Raw genomic sequence first — 16,840 nt, 5'->3', positions numbered from 1 at the left:
TCTAGCAACTAGAGAAATGCAAATTAAAACCAGACTTGAAGTTACATCTTACTCCAGTCAGAATGGCAACTATCAAGAATACAAACAGGGCTGAAGATGTGGCTCAAGCGGTAACGTGCTCGCCTGGCTTGCACAGGGCGCTGAGTTCGATCTTCAGCACCACATAAAAATAAAGACGTTGGGTCCACTGAAAACTGAAAAATAAATATTAAAAAAAATTCTCTCTCTCTCTTCTCCCCCCCCCCTCTAAAAAAAAAGAATACAAATAATAAATGTTGGCAAGGATGTGAGAGAAAAGATTAACTCTTACTCTGCTGGTGGGATTGCAAATTGGTGCAGTATGGAAATTAGTATGGAGATTCCTTAGAAAACTTAGAATGGAACCACCATTTGACCCAGTTATCCCACTCCTTGGTATATACCCAAAGGACTTAAAGTCAGCATACTCTGGTATCACAGCCACATCAATGTTTACAAAAGCTCAATTCACAAGAACCAACCTAGATGCCCTTCAACAGATGAAAATGTGGTATATTTACACAATGGAATATTACTCAGCTATAAAGAACGAAATAATGGCATTTGCTAGTTAATGGATGAAACTGAAGACTACTGTGTTAAGTGAAATAAGCCAATCCCAAAAAATCAAAGGCCAAATGCTCTTTCTGATATGTGGAAGCTAACACATAATAAGTGTGGGGGAGGAAAGAACAGAAGTTCACTGGTTTAGATAAAAGGGAATGAAGGGAAGGGAGGGTGGGATGAGAATAGCAAGGACAGTAGAATCAATCAAACGTAACTTTCCTATGATCATATATGAATACATGATCAGTATTCATGAAACTCCACTTTGTGTATAACCACAAGAATGGGATCCTAATTAGAATAAGTTACTAATACTCCATGTATGTATAATATGTCAAAATACACTCTACTGGGGGCTAGGGATGTGGCCCAGAGGTAGAGTGCTTGCCTAGCATGTGTGAGGCACTGGGTTCGATTCTCAGCACCACATAAAAATAAACAAACAAAATAAAGCTATTGTGTCCATCTACAACTAAAAAAAAATACACTCTATTGTCATGTATATCTAAAATAATTTTTTTAAGAAAGAAGAAGAAGAAGAAATCACCTATGGGCTATATGGGCAGCTAGCTGCTCTCCTAGAACCTACAAAGTCCAATTTCAGCCTGACAGTGACTGCAATGCTCACTGAGGCAACTTTCTGTATTAGAAAAGTAAGACAGGGCTGGGGATGTGGCTCAAGTGGTAATGCGCTCGCCTGGCATTGGCGGGGTGCTGGGTTTGATCCTCAGCACCACATAAAAATAAAATAAAGATGTTGTGTCCACCGAAAACTAAAAAAGAAATATTAAAAAAAAAAAATCCTCTCCCCCCCCTCTCTCTCTCAAAAAAAAAAAAAAAAGTGAAACAATTGCATGTATTTAAGGTGAGATGCTGGGGTTAGCCAGGAGTTTCTCAACTTACAGATTCATAAAAAGGATTTTAACTCCCCAAATAGATATAGATTAAACACATCCCAGTAGTCTTTTTTGTAGAAATTGACAAGCTGCAGTCACAAAGATGGAGATTAACAAGTGTCAGTAAGGATGTGGAGATACTGGAACCCTCAGGCATCACTGGTGGAATACAACTAACACTGTTACTATGGAGAACAATTTGGCAGTTCCTTGAAAAGGAGAACACAATAAACACACCACCCGGCAATTCCATGCCTAAGTATCTTACCTAAGACAACTGAAAGCATTTGTCTACAAAAAAAAAAATTGTTCTTTAATGTTCATAGCAAATTTTTCATAACAGTCAAAAAGCAGAGTACTCAAATGTCCATCAATTGGTGAGTGGATAAACAAAATGTGGTATATCCTTACCATAAAAAAAAATTCAGTCATAAAAGGAGTTAACTAATGATGCTTGCTCCAACATGAATGAACTTTGAAAACATTATGCCAAGGCCAGAAATGTAGCTCACTTGCCTAGCATGGGAAAGGCACTGGGTTCAATCCCCAGCACTGCCAAAAATTGAAAAGGGAAGGGGAAAAAAAAAAAAAAACTTCTTTATGTACTGGGTGTATAGTTCAATGTCAGAGCACTTGCCTAGTATGCACTAGACTCTGGGTTTAAATCCCAGCACTGAAAAAAAAGAAAACATTATGCCAAGGAAAATACACCTATCACAAAAGAACAAATACTGTCTGGCTCCATTTATATAAAAGGTCCAAAATAGGCAAATCCACAAAGACAGCAAGTAGATTAGTAATTGCCTAGCAGAGGGAAGAGTTGGGAGTGACTGCTAATGGGCACAGATTTTCTTTTTGGATTGATGAACATGAAATATTAGTGGTGACAGTTGTGTAACCACATAAATGTAGTACAAGCCACTAAACTTTTAAAGGATATATGAATTATATTTTAATAAATTGTTGTTTTACAATTTATTTAAAAAGAATCAAGTCCATTTAACTACAACTACTTTAGTGATTGTTTCCCTAAAACATTACATACTCTCCTCTTCTGTTAAAAAAGATAATCCAAAACTCTGCTTTCTGAATACTGGACACTCCAGGTCCTAACTGCGAAACCTCAATTCCTAACCACTGTCAATTCAGGTAGTTCCATGCTGTAGAGGCCCTCAGCCCTCACTCAGGGCCTCCAAACCTGTTCTTTCACAGGCTTCCCATTTTCTATAATTCCTTCTACATGAGAAATTACGGGAAAAGAGACCAGAGGAAGGAGGCCGGCTGAAGGTGCACTGACAGGGTACAGAGGCGGCCGAAGGCCTTTGCAGAGGCTGCTCCTGGGTTCCCCATCATACTCACAGGGAGGGCAATGTCTCCCTTTCTTCTTAACCTTTTAAGCTTACTAGTCCACAACCAGGAGAAAGGGGAACTCACCTGAAATGTGAGCCCTCACATGATACTGACATTCCCTTTCACTGCCTATTCTACCTGAGAACCCCGCAGGGCACAGACTGCACTGATGGTGGCATTCCTGCTCTGCAACCATTCAAAGCACAAGCTCTGGGACAGTTCTGACACCCTTTACTGATGTACTCTACACACACTCAAGCTGACTGACTGAGGACGCTTGGCCTCCTATCTATAGCTACAATGAACATTTTTCTCTGCAAAAAGTTTAATCACTATAGCAACTAAACACAAGAAAGCCACTTAGAAGTCAAAATCCTTTCTTTTATACTGCACGTCGAGGGAGACAGATGCAGTCTGAGGTGCCAGGCCCCCTGCTATCATACTCTTCTCACACAAAGTCCTCTCAGCCTAACCCCTAAATGATCAGCAGGCCACTAACCCTAACCAGCCCCATAGAAACAGAGCAACTTGCTGAAAGGAGTCAGTCCAATTCTGTCTTGAGTATTTTCATACTGGGCTATCAAAGTGGAGTTGGATGATGGGAAGCAATGGAACTAGGAGCCATGACTGGGGCCATGGCAGGCTATACCTGCATGCAACTGAAGCAAGGAAAGCAGAGGAGAAAGCCAATCTGCAAGGAGAAACGGGAGAGAAGAGACAAAGGGCACAGCAGAAACAGGAGCCCTGGCATCCACAGATCTCTGCTTAGCCCAACACATCTCTAGAGAGGACAACCAGACACTCCAGTTCTGGCCAGTTCCCAGAATCTCCCACTGCACTTTAGTGTCTGTCCTAGAGGCTGAGACTTCTTAGCCTAGAACTGCCCCACTTGACCTAACCTGAGTAGCTGGAATCCCTGCAATTCAAACTGTTCTAATTTAAAGTAAGGCATCAATACCAAACAATCTACTTTCCAAGTATCCACTATGAGCCTCAAACTTTTCTGAATGAGCCAGCCAATCCTCTTAACAATTATAAATACTACAAATACAAAAATCCAACCTAAAATATCACTTTCTGTATAAAAGAATCTCAGGGCCTGATTACCATCATATAGTGTGTGTGTGTGTGTGTGTGTGTGTGTGTGTGTGTGTGTGTGTGAGGGGGGGGGGGAGAGGGAGAGATTTTTCACAATTTATTTAAGAAACAATCTCCAACCTTGGGGTGATGACAATACTGCCATATATTCATTCACTCTGAGAATTGTTTAGATACTTTGCTCATTAGATGTCTAATTCATTTGAAAATTACCCTTTCTTTAATGGTAGCAAAATATACCCAACATAAATTTTAGCCATTTTTGAGCATACAATTTAGTGGCAGTAAGTACTTTCACATGGTTGTACACCATCACCACTAACCATCTTTTATTTTTAAAAGCATTCTGAAAATCATGAGTTTTTTTCTCTTTATTGAGCAAATGGTTCTATCTGCTCCTTCATCAAACGACAAGGGCAAGAACCTCACCAGGGCAGGACTGGGTAGGTTGGTGAGCAAGGTAGCAAAGGCATCCATCACAACTTGGAGCAGCACCAAAACAGCTAAATCCATCCTCAGCTCCTCAGACAGAGGCAAAGAGACTAAAAATACTTGGAAACGACAGATCATAGAGCTGCCAAGAATATTTCTCCTAAGCAGAGAGGTCACCACTATCATATCTGCATCAGGAGGTCCTCACACAAGAGGCAATGTGTCACAATAGAATATCAAACTCAGTACAGAAAGACTGATGCTTCTTTGCTCCCAGAATGTCTGCAATAAGTTTGTGGGCTTTAAATTTGGTCAAGTAATCTATAATCAATTTCTGGAGGAGCCCTAGGAAGAAAGACAAGTACTTCAAAGCTCCGAGTGCCCACTCACCACCTTTCAACTTGTTACAGCGTTCTTTTTAGCACAACAGCCTCCATCAATAAAACTAAATGAAGAAGAAACCTCCATCAAAGCTTTGTCAAAGTAAATGATTCGGCCAACACATTTTATGATGGCAGAAATGGAAAGGACAGGCAGGGAAGTTTATAAGAACACCAGGAACTTTAACTTGCCTTCAGTATCTTTAAATATTGGGAAAAAAAACTTTCAAAGATGAATTATGTTCAAAGGCCCCCCAAACACCAGGCCTATCATTGCCCAGGGAGTATGTCCAAGCAAAGATCCTAAATAATCAATTATAGTGGACCCTCAGCAACTCCCCAATTCACATGACAGAAAGAGTCTTTTATTTACTGAATTACTGGCAATCAATACATTTTAATAAGTGATATTAATCAAACCCAAAAAACACAACTAAATGAGTATAAACACTACCTTGAATGTAAAACACCTAAGATTAGCAAATATTTTTTAATCTGTAATCATCTATTATTTAAGTCTATTTCCCAAAACTATGAACCCTCATCCGTAACTGAATAAAGCCTTAAATCTACCATAGAGAATTACTAGGAAGACTGAACATTTCTGTTTCACATTTTCTATTAAAACTCATAAAAATTTTTTACATTTCCTAAATACTCACAATATAGCAAGCAGAAGATGTAAAAAAAAAAAAAATTAGCCCTCTATGTACACTGGAAAGGAGGTACCTCAGTAGCAATAGTTCAAATTCCTCCTACACAGCTTGAAGCTACATATTTCTTCTTGATCTGGAGCAAGGACCTCAAAAAGAAAAGCAACAGCTACACAAAACAGCTGCATACCAGGAAACCAAGATGTGAAGGGAAGTTCCATAATCCAACTTCACCTTCTGATCATCTTAAGAAAGAACAGAACGACTTCAGAGATCATTTCTAAGACCACCCAACACATGAATCCCTCAAAACCATTATCAACTCATTCTACCACAGCTGAGGTCAAGGAAAGGCAAGACAAGGAGATGCTGGCCAAGAATGAAGAGCAATAAACGGAGCAGACCAATCTAGTAAGAACAAGAAGATGTAGAGTCTGAGAAGAGATAAGGCTCCTTTGTTCTCCTGGCCCATGGAAGTGACAACAAGGATGACTGCAGAAAACACACTGCTTAAAGGGTCCATAGTCCTGCTGGACTGCATTCCCAGCTACTGAAAGGAAAAAGCATTGGACAGGAATCAAAGTGGACTTGTTCTAAAAGCTCTGGGAAACCTAAACCCTCCATGGCCAGAAGACTTAACCTACTACTTGCCCATGGTATGACAATAATGACAATGCTAATCCCACAGCAGTGTTTCAAACATTGTGAAACCTGCCATCACAATCCACAACTGTCCAGAAATCCAACAGAGGTAATTTTGAAAACTAGAAAGGTTTTACACAGACCCTTCACCATTAAGTCTTTCTTTGATGTTACTTGCAAATAATTGTATTTATAGGGAAAAAAATATTTATAATAGCAACACTAGTTCTTAGAGAAAATAACAAGTCATTTAAGTCTTCAAATGCACATCCACACGCTATTTGATTTCATTTTCTTTTTCCCAGTACATCTAATTAAAGAACAAAGCTAACACAGAGACCACTCATCCGCTACCCCTCAGACAACTTATTGAACCTAAAAAGCACAAAGCTCTAGTTCTATTTAGGGATGGAGAGAGAGTATCTATGAGGTATCGCTAGAGTAACATGTATTAACAAGATCCTAGGTACAATGCCCAGCAAGGAGGGGAAGGAAGGATAAATGCATATCAATCCAAATGGACACAGTTTGAATCATCTACTACAACCATGAAATATAAGTGAACTAAAAGGTACTTCCTAAAAATAATACATTTTATTTCTAAATATTCTTGACAATTAAATATACAGAAAGTCAGCAAACTCTCAAGAAAGCAGAGAAAATGAACTTTCTTATAGCTCACAATTCATCAACCCCAAGAGGCTTGAATGCCAGAGGCCAGAGGCCCAGCCTCCAACTTGGCCCTAAAGAGTAATCTCCAAGTAAGATTTCTTCAAGAACTGTCCTCACACAGCACTAAATTACAAGCAGTGACCTCCCTGGAAGAGATGCTGGAGTCCACAACCACAGGAAATATAGTCTAGGGGAGATGAAATCAGACTCCAACACATGGGGTGCTACACCAGTTCTATAATAATAACAATAATGTATGAAATATATGCATTAAATAATAGTTATTTAAAATATTTTAATTTCCTCCCAAAATCCAAATTCATTCCAAAAGTAATTTGTGTAGGACATAATTTAATCTCCAGCCTAACCTCGGTGAAATAATGTACCAGTTCAGCCAAATGATAAAAGAAATGCTACTTTATAACAAAGAAGCTACATATACCACACAGCACTCTGAACTTCCACCAAGAAAAAAAAAAATTTTATCAGTATGTTCACAACACAGTTCAATCCACAAAATCATGAGATAATTAAACTGACTGTTTTTAGATTTTAATCTGTTTGGCCAGGAACCTTATCCAAACTGCATTGATGCAAATCAGCATGAGCAACTATAGTGCTATTGAAATAACTCTGGTGTCTTATCTTTTGTTTTACCTTTTACGGTTGATTTATGGGCTGACTGATGGTAAACTGATCTGTGCATGTGCCAGAAGTTAGCTCAGGAATACAAACCAAGAAAACAGGCTTAGAAGAATCGAATCCATGAATGAAAATGCTGACGTCATAGTTCAGTTCCCAGTAGAGCTGAGAGTAGTATGCAAAGAATCTGTGGATCTTTGGAGATGTTAAATCACCAAAGTCATTTAAAAAAGGAGAAGAAATGGCCATTTTCTGCTCAGAATGAGGGAAGGGGAAAGAGGGGAGAAAAACTGTATTAACAATCTTTTTCCTAGACCAAAAATGAAAAATACACAAACATATATGACACTAACTTCTAATCTGTAGAACTGTTTAATACCATTAATGTTAAAAGTAGCATTTTTTAAAAACAAAGTTACTGTGTCTCTAAATAAGTGGGACATAATTCCCATCCCAATTTTAAATATTTCACCCACTACATAGCCTTTTAAACAAGAGCACAGTAATACAGCTAGAGTAACAGACCACCTGATGTCACCACACAACACTGACTTGTATTGTGAATATGACAGTGGAATTCAAAGACAGAGGCAAGCTGCTGGAATTTTTATGTGAGGGAGGAAAAAAATGTTTTTATACAATGATGTAAGATAAACTTACAAAAAGATATTATAAAATTTTGATTTATTTAGAACTATTAAAAGTGGCTAGTGGTAGGGACTGTCCACATTTTTCATCTCTTGGCAGAACTGAAAAATACAACTAGTAATACAAACTTCTGTAAACTTTAGACACAATTTACTAACATCCTTTTATTCAGAACACTTAAGTTACTGATTCCTAGATTCCTAATGTTTCCCAGGAAATTTAAGATTATTACATTCTTAGAAAATAACACTGACCCTCAGCTCTTTCGTAACCTTTCCAAAGCACAAAACTACAAGGACATTCTCTCTTCTCAACATTTGTACAGCTTAAAATAGCATTCACCCCAAATGGATTTTTTTTAATTTAAGCAATAAACAATTTTGCCAATAAACATTTTAAAAAGAAGATCTTATTAAGTTAAAATGCAAACATGCCAGTTTTATCTGTAAATCTAAAATGTTAAAAAAGATCATCTCACATTTCCACCACAAATATCTTTGATAGAACATCACTACCCCCTTGTGGATTTGCAATAAAAAAATCCTTATCTTGAATCTTTACTTTGCAAATGCTAAACTTACATCAAAGTTTACATTTTCTTCATTAAGAATGGCTTTTATTTCAATTGTTTCCTTAAAAGAGAGGGGAAAAAAAGGACATTTTAAAATAACCAATCCTATCAATTTATTTGTCTTCTAAATGCCCCATTTGGAAGAGCAGTCTTTCTACAATATGCATGTGTCGATTTCAAAATAGTAACCACATCAACATTCCATTTTTTCTTAAGAGTATTTCAATTCACACTTCCAAATACCACTTTGAGATTATTTTTAATCATAAATAGGTAATTGTTTCACAATAGCATTTTTTTTGCTTCCTATTTGATAATTTCATACTTCATACCAATTTCTTATTATCTCCCCCAAATGATTTGATATCCAAGTGCCTAGAAAACCAGTGAGGCATACACATACCCAGAAATGACTGTTCAGAAAAGGATTAAAAACAAAGTCTAAATTTTTAAAAGAGAAATTCTTCATTGTATTAATATACCTTCAGAAATAACAACTGGCAATCTAAATCAACTTTGATGGCTTGATGAAGAAAATAAGATAATTCCTGTTTTTTCAAGAATTTATATCAAGAATAAGCAAAGGCTTTTTTTAATTGTTGAAAAGAGATGTATCCACACATCATTCTAATATAACACACAGATACATACTGTTGGATGTAAAAAAAAAAAAACAGAATTACATATCTGGCTTATCCCTCTTTACAAACCCTAAATTTAGTTGAAAATGTAAATCATTATTGCAATAATGACTAGGCTGCACAGAGAAGTCAGTCACGGGCTATACTATCACCACTGGAAATCAGCTCTCCACTCTCTCACCAATATTGAACACAAAAGTAGGGATAATAAGTTACCACTATTTATTCCAATGGGTTAGTGGGAATAATGGGGGAAACTAACACACTTTGCAGGTTTTACCTTGTAGTAACTGGTAAAGAAAAATGGAAGAGATACTGCATGGTCTATTGAATGAATGAATGCTGAGTGTCCTAAAAGGCTTTTCGCATGTCAACCCCACTAGACTACATATCCAAAAAAGTCATACACCTGTCCAAAGCTAGAAACTGAAGTGTAGAGCAGGAGCAATCAGAGATGGCCTTCGGGGTGTTGTGCTTTTGTTCAGGATTTTGTTGCTATGGTTGTTGTTTTGTTTTGTTGGCATTTGTTTTTTTGTTTGCTTGGATAGAACATGGGAAGGTATTTTATTTTAGATGGCATGAGGAAGTGAGGTAAGAGGTAAGAGCAATACCACTTAGTCTCCATGTTTAAAACTGTGAAGAACTCAGTCCCAAGCGTTCTTCAAAGGCATGTCACTCTGTGCATAAAACTATACTGCAGAAAGCAAAGTGATAATACAGCTAGCACATCTCCCTCAAAGTTACCCCCTGCTAACTGGATCAGGAAGGGATACAGTTCATGTCTTGAGGGGCCTGGATAGACTGGACCAAAAAAAAAGAGCAAAGAAGTCATGTATAAGAGAAAAAGAATAAGCAAAACACTGGGTGAATGCAGAAGAGTCATCACAAACTATCTCTGGTCCTTCTACCTTATGCTTTTCAATCAGCTCAAAGTAAATAAACAAAACTCTTAAAAAAAAAAAAAAAAGTAAAAGGGTAAGAGAGACACCTGATACTTGACCTCTCTTTGCAGTGGCGAATATAATATTTAGGTCCAGGATAGTGAAGTTAAAAAAAAAAAAGATCAGGAAACATTACCAATCTTTACACAAGTAGGCCTGTGACCTTCAACAAGCCATGGTTTTCAAAGCAGAAAGATGTCCTACAACCTAAAAATTATATAGCCATACTGATAGTGGGGGGGGGGGCGCTTTACTTTGTCCCACCATATTAAAAATCAAGGACTGCTAACCATTGTCAATATATATAGAAATAGACTTTCCTTACAAATACATGACCAATATCACAGGGTGGCAAGTAGTTTCTAATGACTGAATGGTAATGAGTTTGGTCAAAGAACTGATGGATATATCCATAGATGCACCAAACAAAAGGTTCTGTTAGTGTCTGATCAACCTATATCCTGAACCAGATCGGGTATTCAAAAAAAAAGAAAGGTCATACTACATTCTAGAAAACAGAGCAATGGCCATATACTCTCTACTCAAATTATACAGCCAAGAAGTAGAACAAGAAACACTTCTGAGTCTCACCCTCAAACACATGGAAGACTAAAGACAATACCAGCCTAGGCAAAGTAACACTGGAAAGGACCCCATTTTCTTGTAAACAAAGGCTCCAAAGACACAGTATATGTGTTGGCTGTACCCAAAGAAATGTACTGATATCAAGCCAAAGAGAAAGAGAAAAAAGCTGAATGAATAGAGAAACGAACAAATTTACAGAATCCTACATGTAGAGGCCCAGAAGCCTTGAAGGGCTCAGTGCTTCACCTCAGATGATTTCCAGTTACAAATACCACTGTCATCCCTTGCTGGAACTTAAATTCCATGCCATCTACCTATCTTAGGGAGATAAGAAGGAACCATGCTTTGTCTACAGGACAAAGGGGATGGAAAGCAGCCCCTTCACACTAAAAGACAGAAAGGCTATAAATGAAATATATCTACAAGTGCTTTCTATAACAATAACAACAAGGGCAGTAGAGAAACCTGCTTATGCAAGGAAGAGGAAAAGGCAAGACTAAAGACGAGAAACAGAGAAAACGGAAAGACTTTAAAGAAGAGAAAGAGAGGTAGGATTTAATTAATCTAAAACATCCCAAAAGGGCAAGCTAAGTGATTCCAGAAGATACTGAACACTGTAGGAAATGATCTGTATAATGGAAACACAAAAGAAGCACACATCCCTGTCACCAAAAGAACATTCACTCACACATTCACAACAACAGAGGACACTGCCAACCACATACCACAACCCTAACAATCCTACACAATAGTTTTCACAGTAGTGAAATCCTAGCAAAACTGGCTTCTAAAATATATAGAGGGAGGTAATCTCATTTAAAGGAGAAAAAAAACACACTCCAGATTAATTTTTATTATGATTATCATCACCACTAATATCTAATCTGCACCCAAGGAGAATCCACTGCTACTCACAAAAAACAAACAAAAAAATACAAATAACAGCATATCAAAAAGCATGAAGAATAAAAAGTCACATAATAAACAAAAGCAGTGATAATGGTATCAGATATCTAATCTAAGAATGGTCATCACAATTAGGCATTAAATTTAGATATAACACTTTCTGGCAGCAAAAATTTAACAACAGCTCATGTTATAGTTATCATATATTATACTGTAATATAAACCAGACCAGTTAATGAGAAGAGAAAAATGCTTTTCTAACACTTCCTTATATGAAGCATATATTTGATTTTATGTTCTATATAATATCTAACATAACGCTGCTGTTCAAATGTTTAATAAACATCCCAACCAATCATATACCTAAATGACCTGAAAGTTATGTCTAGACAATCAGATTAAGGTTGACTTTACTTTTCTCTCTCTCCTTCTCTATCTCACACACACCCACGGCCTAGAGGAAAGCTGTTCAATGCCTCTCCCAGTACACCCTCCACCCTCTTCTCCACCCCCACTCCTGCAGGGAGGAGGGAGAAAGCTCAACAGGATAGTACACTATTAGAGTATATTTTTGTAAGATTACAATCCAAAAAATTAAAATTCAGACAAAAATTGTACAAGACTTTATTAAAGACAAGTACAAGATACACTGAAATGTCATTCATACTAAAAGACTAACAAGATTCAATATGGTCTCACTTAAAGTCACATAACCCCCACAGAGCTTTACACACAGTAGATGCCCAGAGTAAAGGGCTCCTGAATACATGACTGCAATAATGGATTATGGGTATAAAAACAGCTTCTTCCCAAAAGGGCATATTCAAAGGCACCACAAGAGAGGCAAGTGGCACAACTACAGAAGGAAAATAAGAGAACATGAGAATCACCTTCTACTGCTTTCTCCATAAGGAAGTCAGAAAGAAGTATAACTGCACACAAAGGGGTATTCCTCAAACTCTAAGAAATGAGAAATGATGAATGGCCCAAAGTAAAGAAAACGGTGGGAAGAAATGTTAAGCCACAGAAGGGCTATCTCACCATCAGTCAAAAAGAATTCCAAACCCACCCACTCACATGAGACTACACTAGCATAAACAAAGATCTAAACCAATGTTTCCTGACTCTAAGAATGGGCTTTTTTAGGGGGGAAGTCTATCATAGCCAGAGCCTAAAAACTAAAGAAACAGAAAATGTGGCTGAGCAGGATGTATAAAGATGTCTCTAAAAGCAATTAAGAACAACAATGCTACACTTTGAACAGGAAAAGCTGACCCAATCTGACCTTGAGGAAAGGCTGCCCTGTACATGTCAACATTCTGAATACACTGAAAAATGAGACAGAGCAACCCAATGTTTCCCAGAAGCAGGGTAAGACAGGTCTTCAAGAAGACAAGGGAGAAGCAGCCACCGAAACTTGTCCCAAAATCTGGGAGATAAGAGGAGAAAGACTGATGTTCTAGCAGAAAACCAAACAGAAAAAAGGAAAGTGGTTAAGAGAACCCATGAAGGCTGGTTATCTACAAAAGAGCACATTGCACTGGGGGAGTAGGAGGAAAAAGCCATTTCCAATCATCTATGGAGCCCAGTGACACAGAAAGCACAACTGTACTCAACTCAAGGTTGAGAACCCAACTTTAGACAGTAATATCCAGCACATTCCTGACTAACATCCACCACTCTGCCTTCCACTGTCCCAGTAGGGAGCTCCTTGCTCCACAGCGAAGACTCCCAAAGGCAGGCAGTGGCCTAGAGAAGGGCAAGAAAGAGCTACCATGGGAAATGAGATAACTCTTCTGGGTTTACGCCAACATACACAGCAGGTATTTGACTTGATTTTTCTAAGACTAACATTACCCCTAAAATACACAACTCGATCAAGCTGATTACAGATACAGTCAAAACAGCTTAAAAACTAAAAGAAACTCAAAAAGAAAAGCAAAAAGGAGGTCAAAAGCTCTTTCTGCCAACAGTTATCATACTCAATGGACAGCTCAATATTAACTGAATGGCAAAATCCAGCAGTCCAAACCCAGTGCTATCCAAACTTCTAAGTGGTTATATCTTCTTACTCAGGAAATCAAGGTTGAGTCTCCTTGCTAGGAAAGTGCTCCAAGGTCCAATTCTCACAGCCCAACAAGCCCACTGAGGAGAGTAAGTATCCACACTAAGCCTGTCAAAAACACAGACTTTACTTCAGAGTGACAGCAGGGAAGGAGGGATGAAGACCAGGAGGTAAAACTCTAACCAGAGCCCAGCCCACAGGGCTCTCACCATTCCCCTTCCCCAGAGGAGAGGGGGGAAAAAAAAAAAAAAAAAAAAAAAAAACCTCAGGAATAATCCTCCTACCCTCTCAGGAAGTGGCAAGGGCCTTTCCAAATGTACCTTTTCCTAATTTAACAGCCTCTCTCCTTATTAAATGGCCAAAATCCAGCAGGAATGTGTTTATGTGGCCTTTCCTTCCTAGTTCTGTCACAGAGAAACAGATTCTTCTCACCCATTTCCTATCATTTGCCCAAAACACAGGAAACCTCCCTCCCCTACACTGCAATAAAGAAAAAAATATAAGAACTTTTCACCCCATGGAGAAAAAGCAAAGAATACTGCCCCTAAATTCCGAATGCTCATCCACAAGCACTCTACGTTTCACATAAGCAGGGACATGGTGAACATTCAGGATGTCATTCTGCTTATTCAGTACAGTGCAAATGACAAATAAAAGAGTGGTGAAAACTGGCCATTTATCAGTGATTCTTCTTTTGATTCTCCTAAGCCTGAACAGTTACCAACAAAAGTAATATATATTTATATTCTTGCATGTTAACAGTCCCCTCACACACCCAAAGTGTAGAGCTAGTCACCTAATCCTTCTTTTTCTCTATATATGTAAAGAATATTATTTTATCTTTGCATACAGACCTATATGTATATATGTCAACAAATGAGTACAGCATCAAGATGATCTGTTTCACCAAAGAGAACCAGAGCAGCAGAAAATAGAAAGCATTCAAATTTCCCATTTGCCTAAAAGGTACAAAATCCAAAGAAATGTTTGGATCCCACAAGAGACACTACCAGGGCCAAAGGAAGGTTCTAGTACAACAAGGAGCACACAAGCTACCTCTTCCCGAATGGCACGTGGGCGACATGGGTGTCTACACTCCCTATTCTGGATGGAAAGGCATATGGCTTCTCCTTACCCAGCCAACATGAATACAATTTGAGAAAATTAGAAAAAGTCAAGGTAACAGGCTCACTAAATATGGCTGACTAGGAAACAGAAGCCATAAGGAGGATATGAGTCCTCTCAAAAGAGAAATTGGAAAGTTTATTTCCAGGGTAGGTTCAAAGACACTTGAGTGTGGGACGTTCAAAGTCTGGTTCCTATTGCACAGAAGACAGTAATCAGAACACCAAAAGCCAAGTGCACACGACTCTTCTCCCAGTGGGATAGTGTCAACTGGTGAAGATTGACCCCTCCGAAGATGCGAGAATCAACTAGAAGCAAAAATTACACCTTTGTTTTCCTCCGACATGGGAGTAATTGTTGTGTCCCCTTTTTACTCTAGTGCTAGGCACAACGGAAGCCCTGTCCTACATCTCATTAGGGCACCCACCCTCAAGACTGGGAACTCCAAGGAGAAAGAACACGCCAAGGTACATAGACAACTGGAGAAAGGAGCACTGACCATCCAGTTTTCTACCTAAGAAAAAGAAGGCAATTCAAAGGGTATTCAGGAAATGAGCTCACCCTAACCCAGGAAAGTGTGCGGAGAGTGCACACAATCTGAAGAAGTGTCTGCTCTCCCATTTAGAAATGACTTCAGAGCTGCACAGGCCCCCAGGATCACTGGGCGAGGAAAGAACAGCGGTGGCTCGAGTCCCCGAGTCCTGGCAAAAAGGGTCAACAGACAGAGTGCAGAGGCCCCAAAAGGTTCCATGGAAGGGAGAGGCTCAGACGGACCCCTATGCCAAGCGACGATCGGGGTCACCGAAGGTAAAGGGCAAGGGAGTGTGGAGAGCCTCACTAGCCACCGAAACCGAGACCCCACCCTCCAGGCTGCAAGGGTGCAAGGGCAAGAGTAGGATGTGCAGGGCGGTGAGGGGCGGGGATGCTGCGCAGGCCCCCTTCCCTCCCCGAGAGGCGAAGGGGGAGGGGTCACACGAGGCCCTCGGCCGAGGCACGCTCAGCGGGAGAGGGTCCCCCTGGCGGGGACAGGCGCGGGGACCCCCGCCTGCCGGGGAGGCGTAGGGGAGCCGGAGGGGGCTGCCAGAGTACGTCCGGCCCTGCCCGCCGCCGGGAGCAGGCGGCCCGCGAGGGCTGAGCGCCGCCGCTGCCGCCCGACGGGGAACGGCCAGAGCGGCCCGGCCGGGGCCAGGGGCCCGAGGCGGATAAACTTTCCGCCCCGCGGCCCCCACCCCGGGCCCGGCGCGAGGGGCGCGGGCGCCGTGAGCTCGCGAGCGGCGGGGATGCCCGGTCCGGGTGGGGGAGGCGCCGGCCCTCCGCGGCTCCTCCTCCTCGCTGGGCCCGGCCCCCGCCCCGCGCGCCCCCCGCCCCCCCCCGGCCCAGCCCGCCCCCGGGGGTGGGGTGAGGGGCGCCGCGCTCCGTCGCCCCGCGAGTCACCTCAGGACTCGGCCGCGCTCCGCCCCCCCCAACCCCGCCGGCCCCCTCCCCGGCCGGGGCGCCCGCCCGCCGCGCCCCCGCGCTCCCGCCCGGCGCCGCCGATGCCCGGGATGTCCGGCGGGGCCGCGTCCCGCCGCCCGCCGAGCCGCCCCCCGGGCCCTCGCGCTCCGGCTCTTACCTTCCGGCTTGTTTTCGGCAGCCATTTCCCCTCCGCGCGCCACATCCTCCTCCTCCTCGCGACCGGGACCCCGAGCGCGCGCCTCGTACCGCCGCCGCCGCCGGCCCAGCCACCCCGCCGCCGCCGCGCACCCGCCCTGGCCCCGCCCCGCGGCCCACGCACAGCGCCCATTGGACCGTGGGACTGCCACTCATTGCTCCCGCCGCCAATCACCCCGCATCAAGGGTCTCACTACTCTCCGGGAGGAGCGTCCTATCCATCTGACCCATTGGCTGGTCACCACCCCACGGACTAATCTTATTGGTCAAGAACCAACGCCCCCTCCCCACCCACTCCCAGGAAAGCCCGCCTTCCAGACCTAAACAAAGCTTTCTAGTGGTCAGGGCCTGAAAGAAC

At 41.3% G+C, this 16,840-nt stretch overlaps 1 protein-coding gene across 3 annotated transcripts in view; it reads right to left on the bottom strand.

Moving 5' to 3' along the window:
- LOC113180921 (calmodulin-binding transcription activator 1-like) overlaps nucleotides 1-16,564 on the bottom strand; it is an 87,634-nt gene extending 71,070 nt beyond the window's left edge. For all 3 annotated transcript variants that reach the window (XR_003300540.2, XM_026386138.2, XM_026386137.2), the window contains exon 1: nucleotides 16,445-16,564. Coding sequence is in view for 2 of the 3 variants with exons in the window: in XM_026386138.2 (XP_026241923.1) it covers nucleotides 16,445-16,489 (45 nt within the window). In the remaining variant the exon portion in view is untranslated. The remainder of the gene's footprint in view (nucleotides 1-16,444) is intronic.
- Nucleotides 16,565-16,840: the final 276 nt, after the last annotated feature.

The sequence above is a fragment of the Urocitellus parryii genome, chromosome 11 (assembly GCF_045843805.1).
Source record: "Urocitellus parryii isolate mUroPar1 chromosome 11, mUroPar1.hap1, whole genome shotgun sequence".
Taxonomy (NCBI): Eukaryota; Metazoa; Chordata; class Mammalia; order Rodentia; family Sciuridae; genus Urocitellus; species Urocitellus parryii.
The sequence above is the reverse complement of the archived record's forward strand: the minus strand, read 5'-3'. Positions and strand labels throughout refer to the sequence as shown.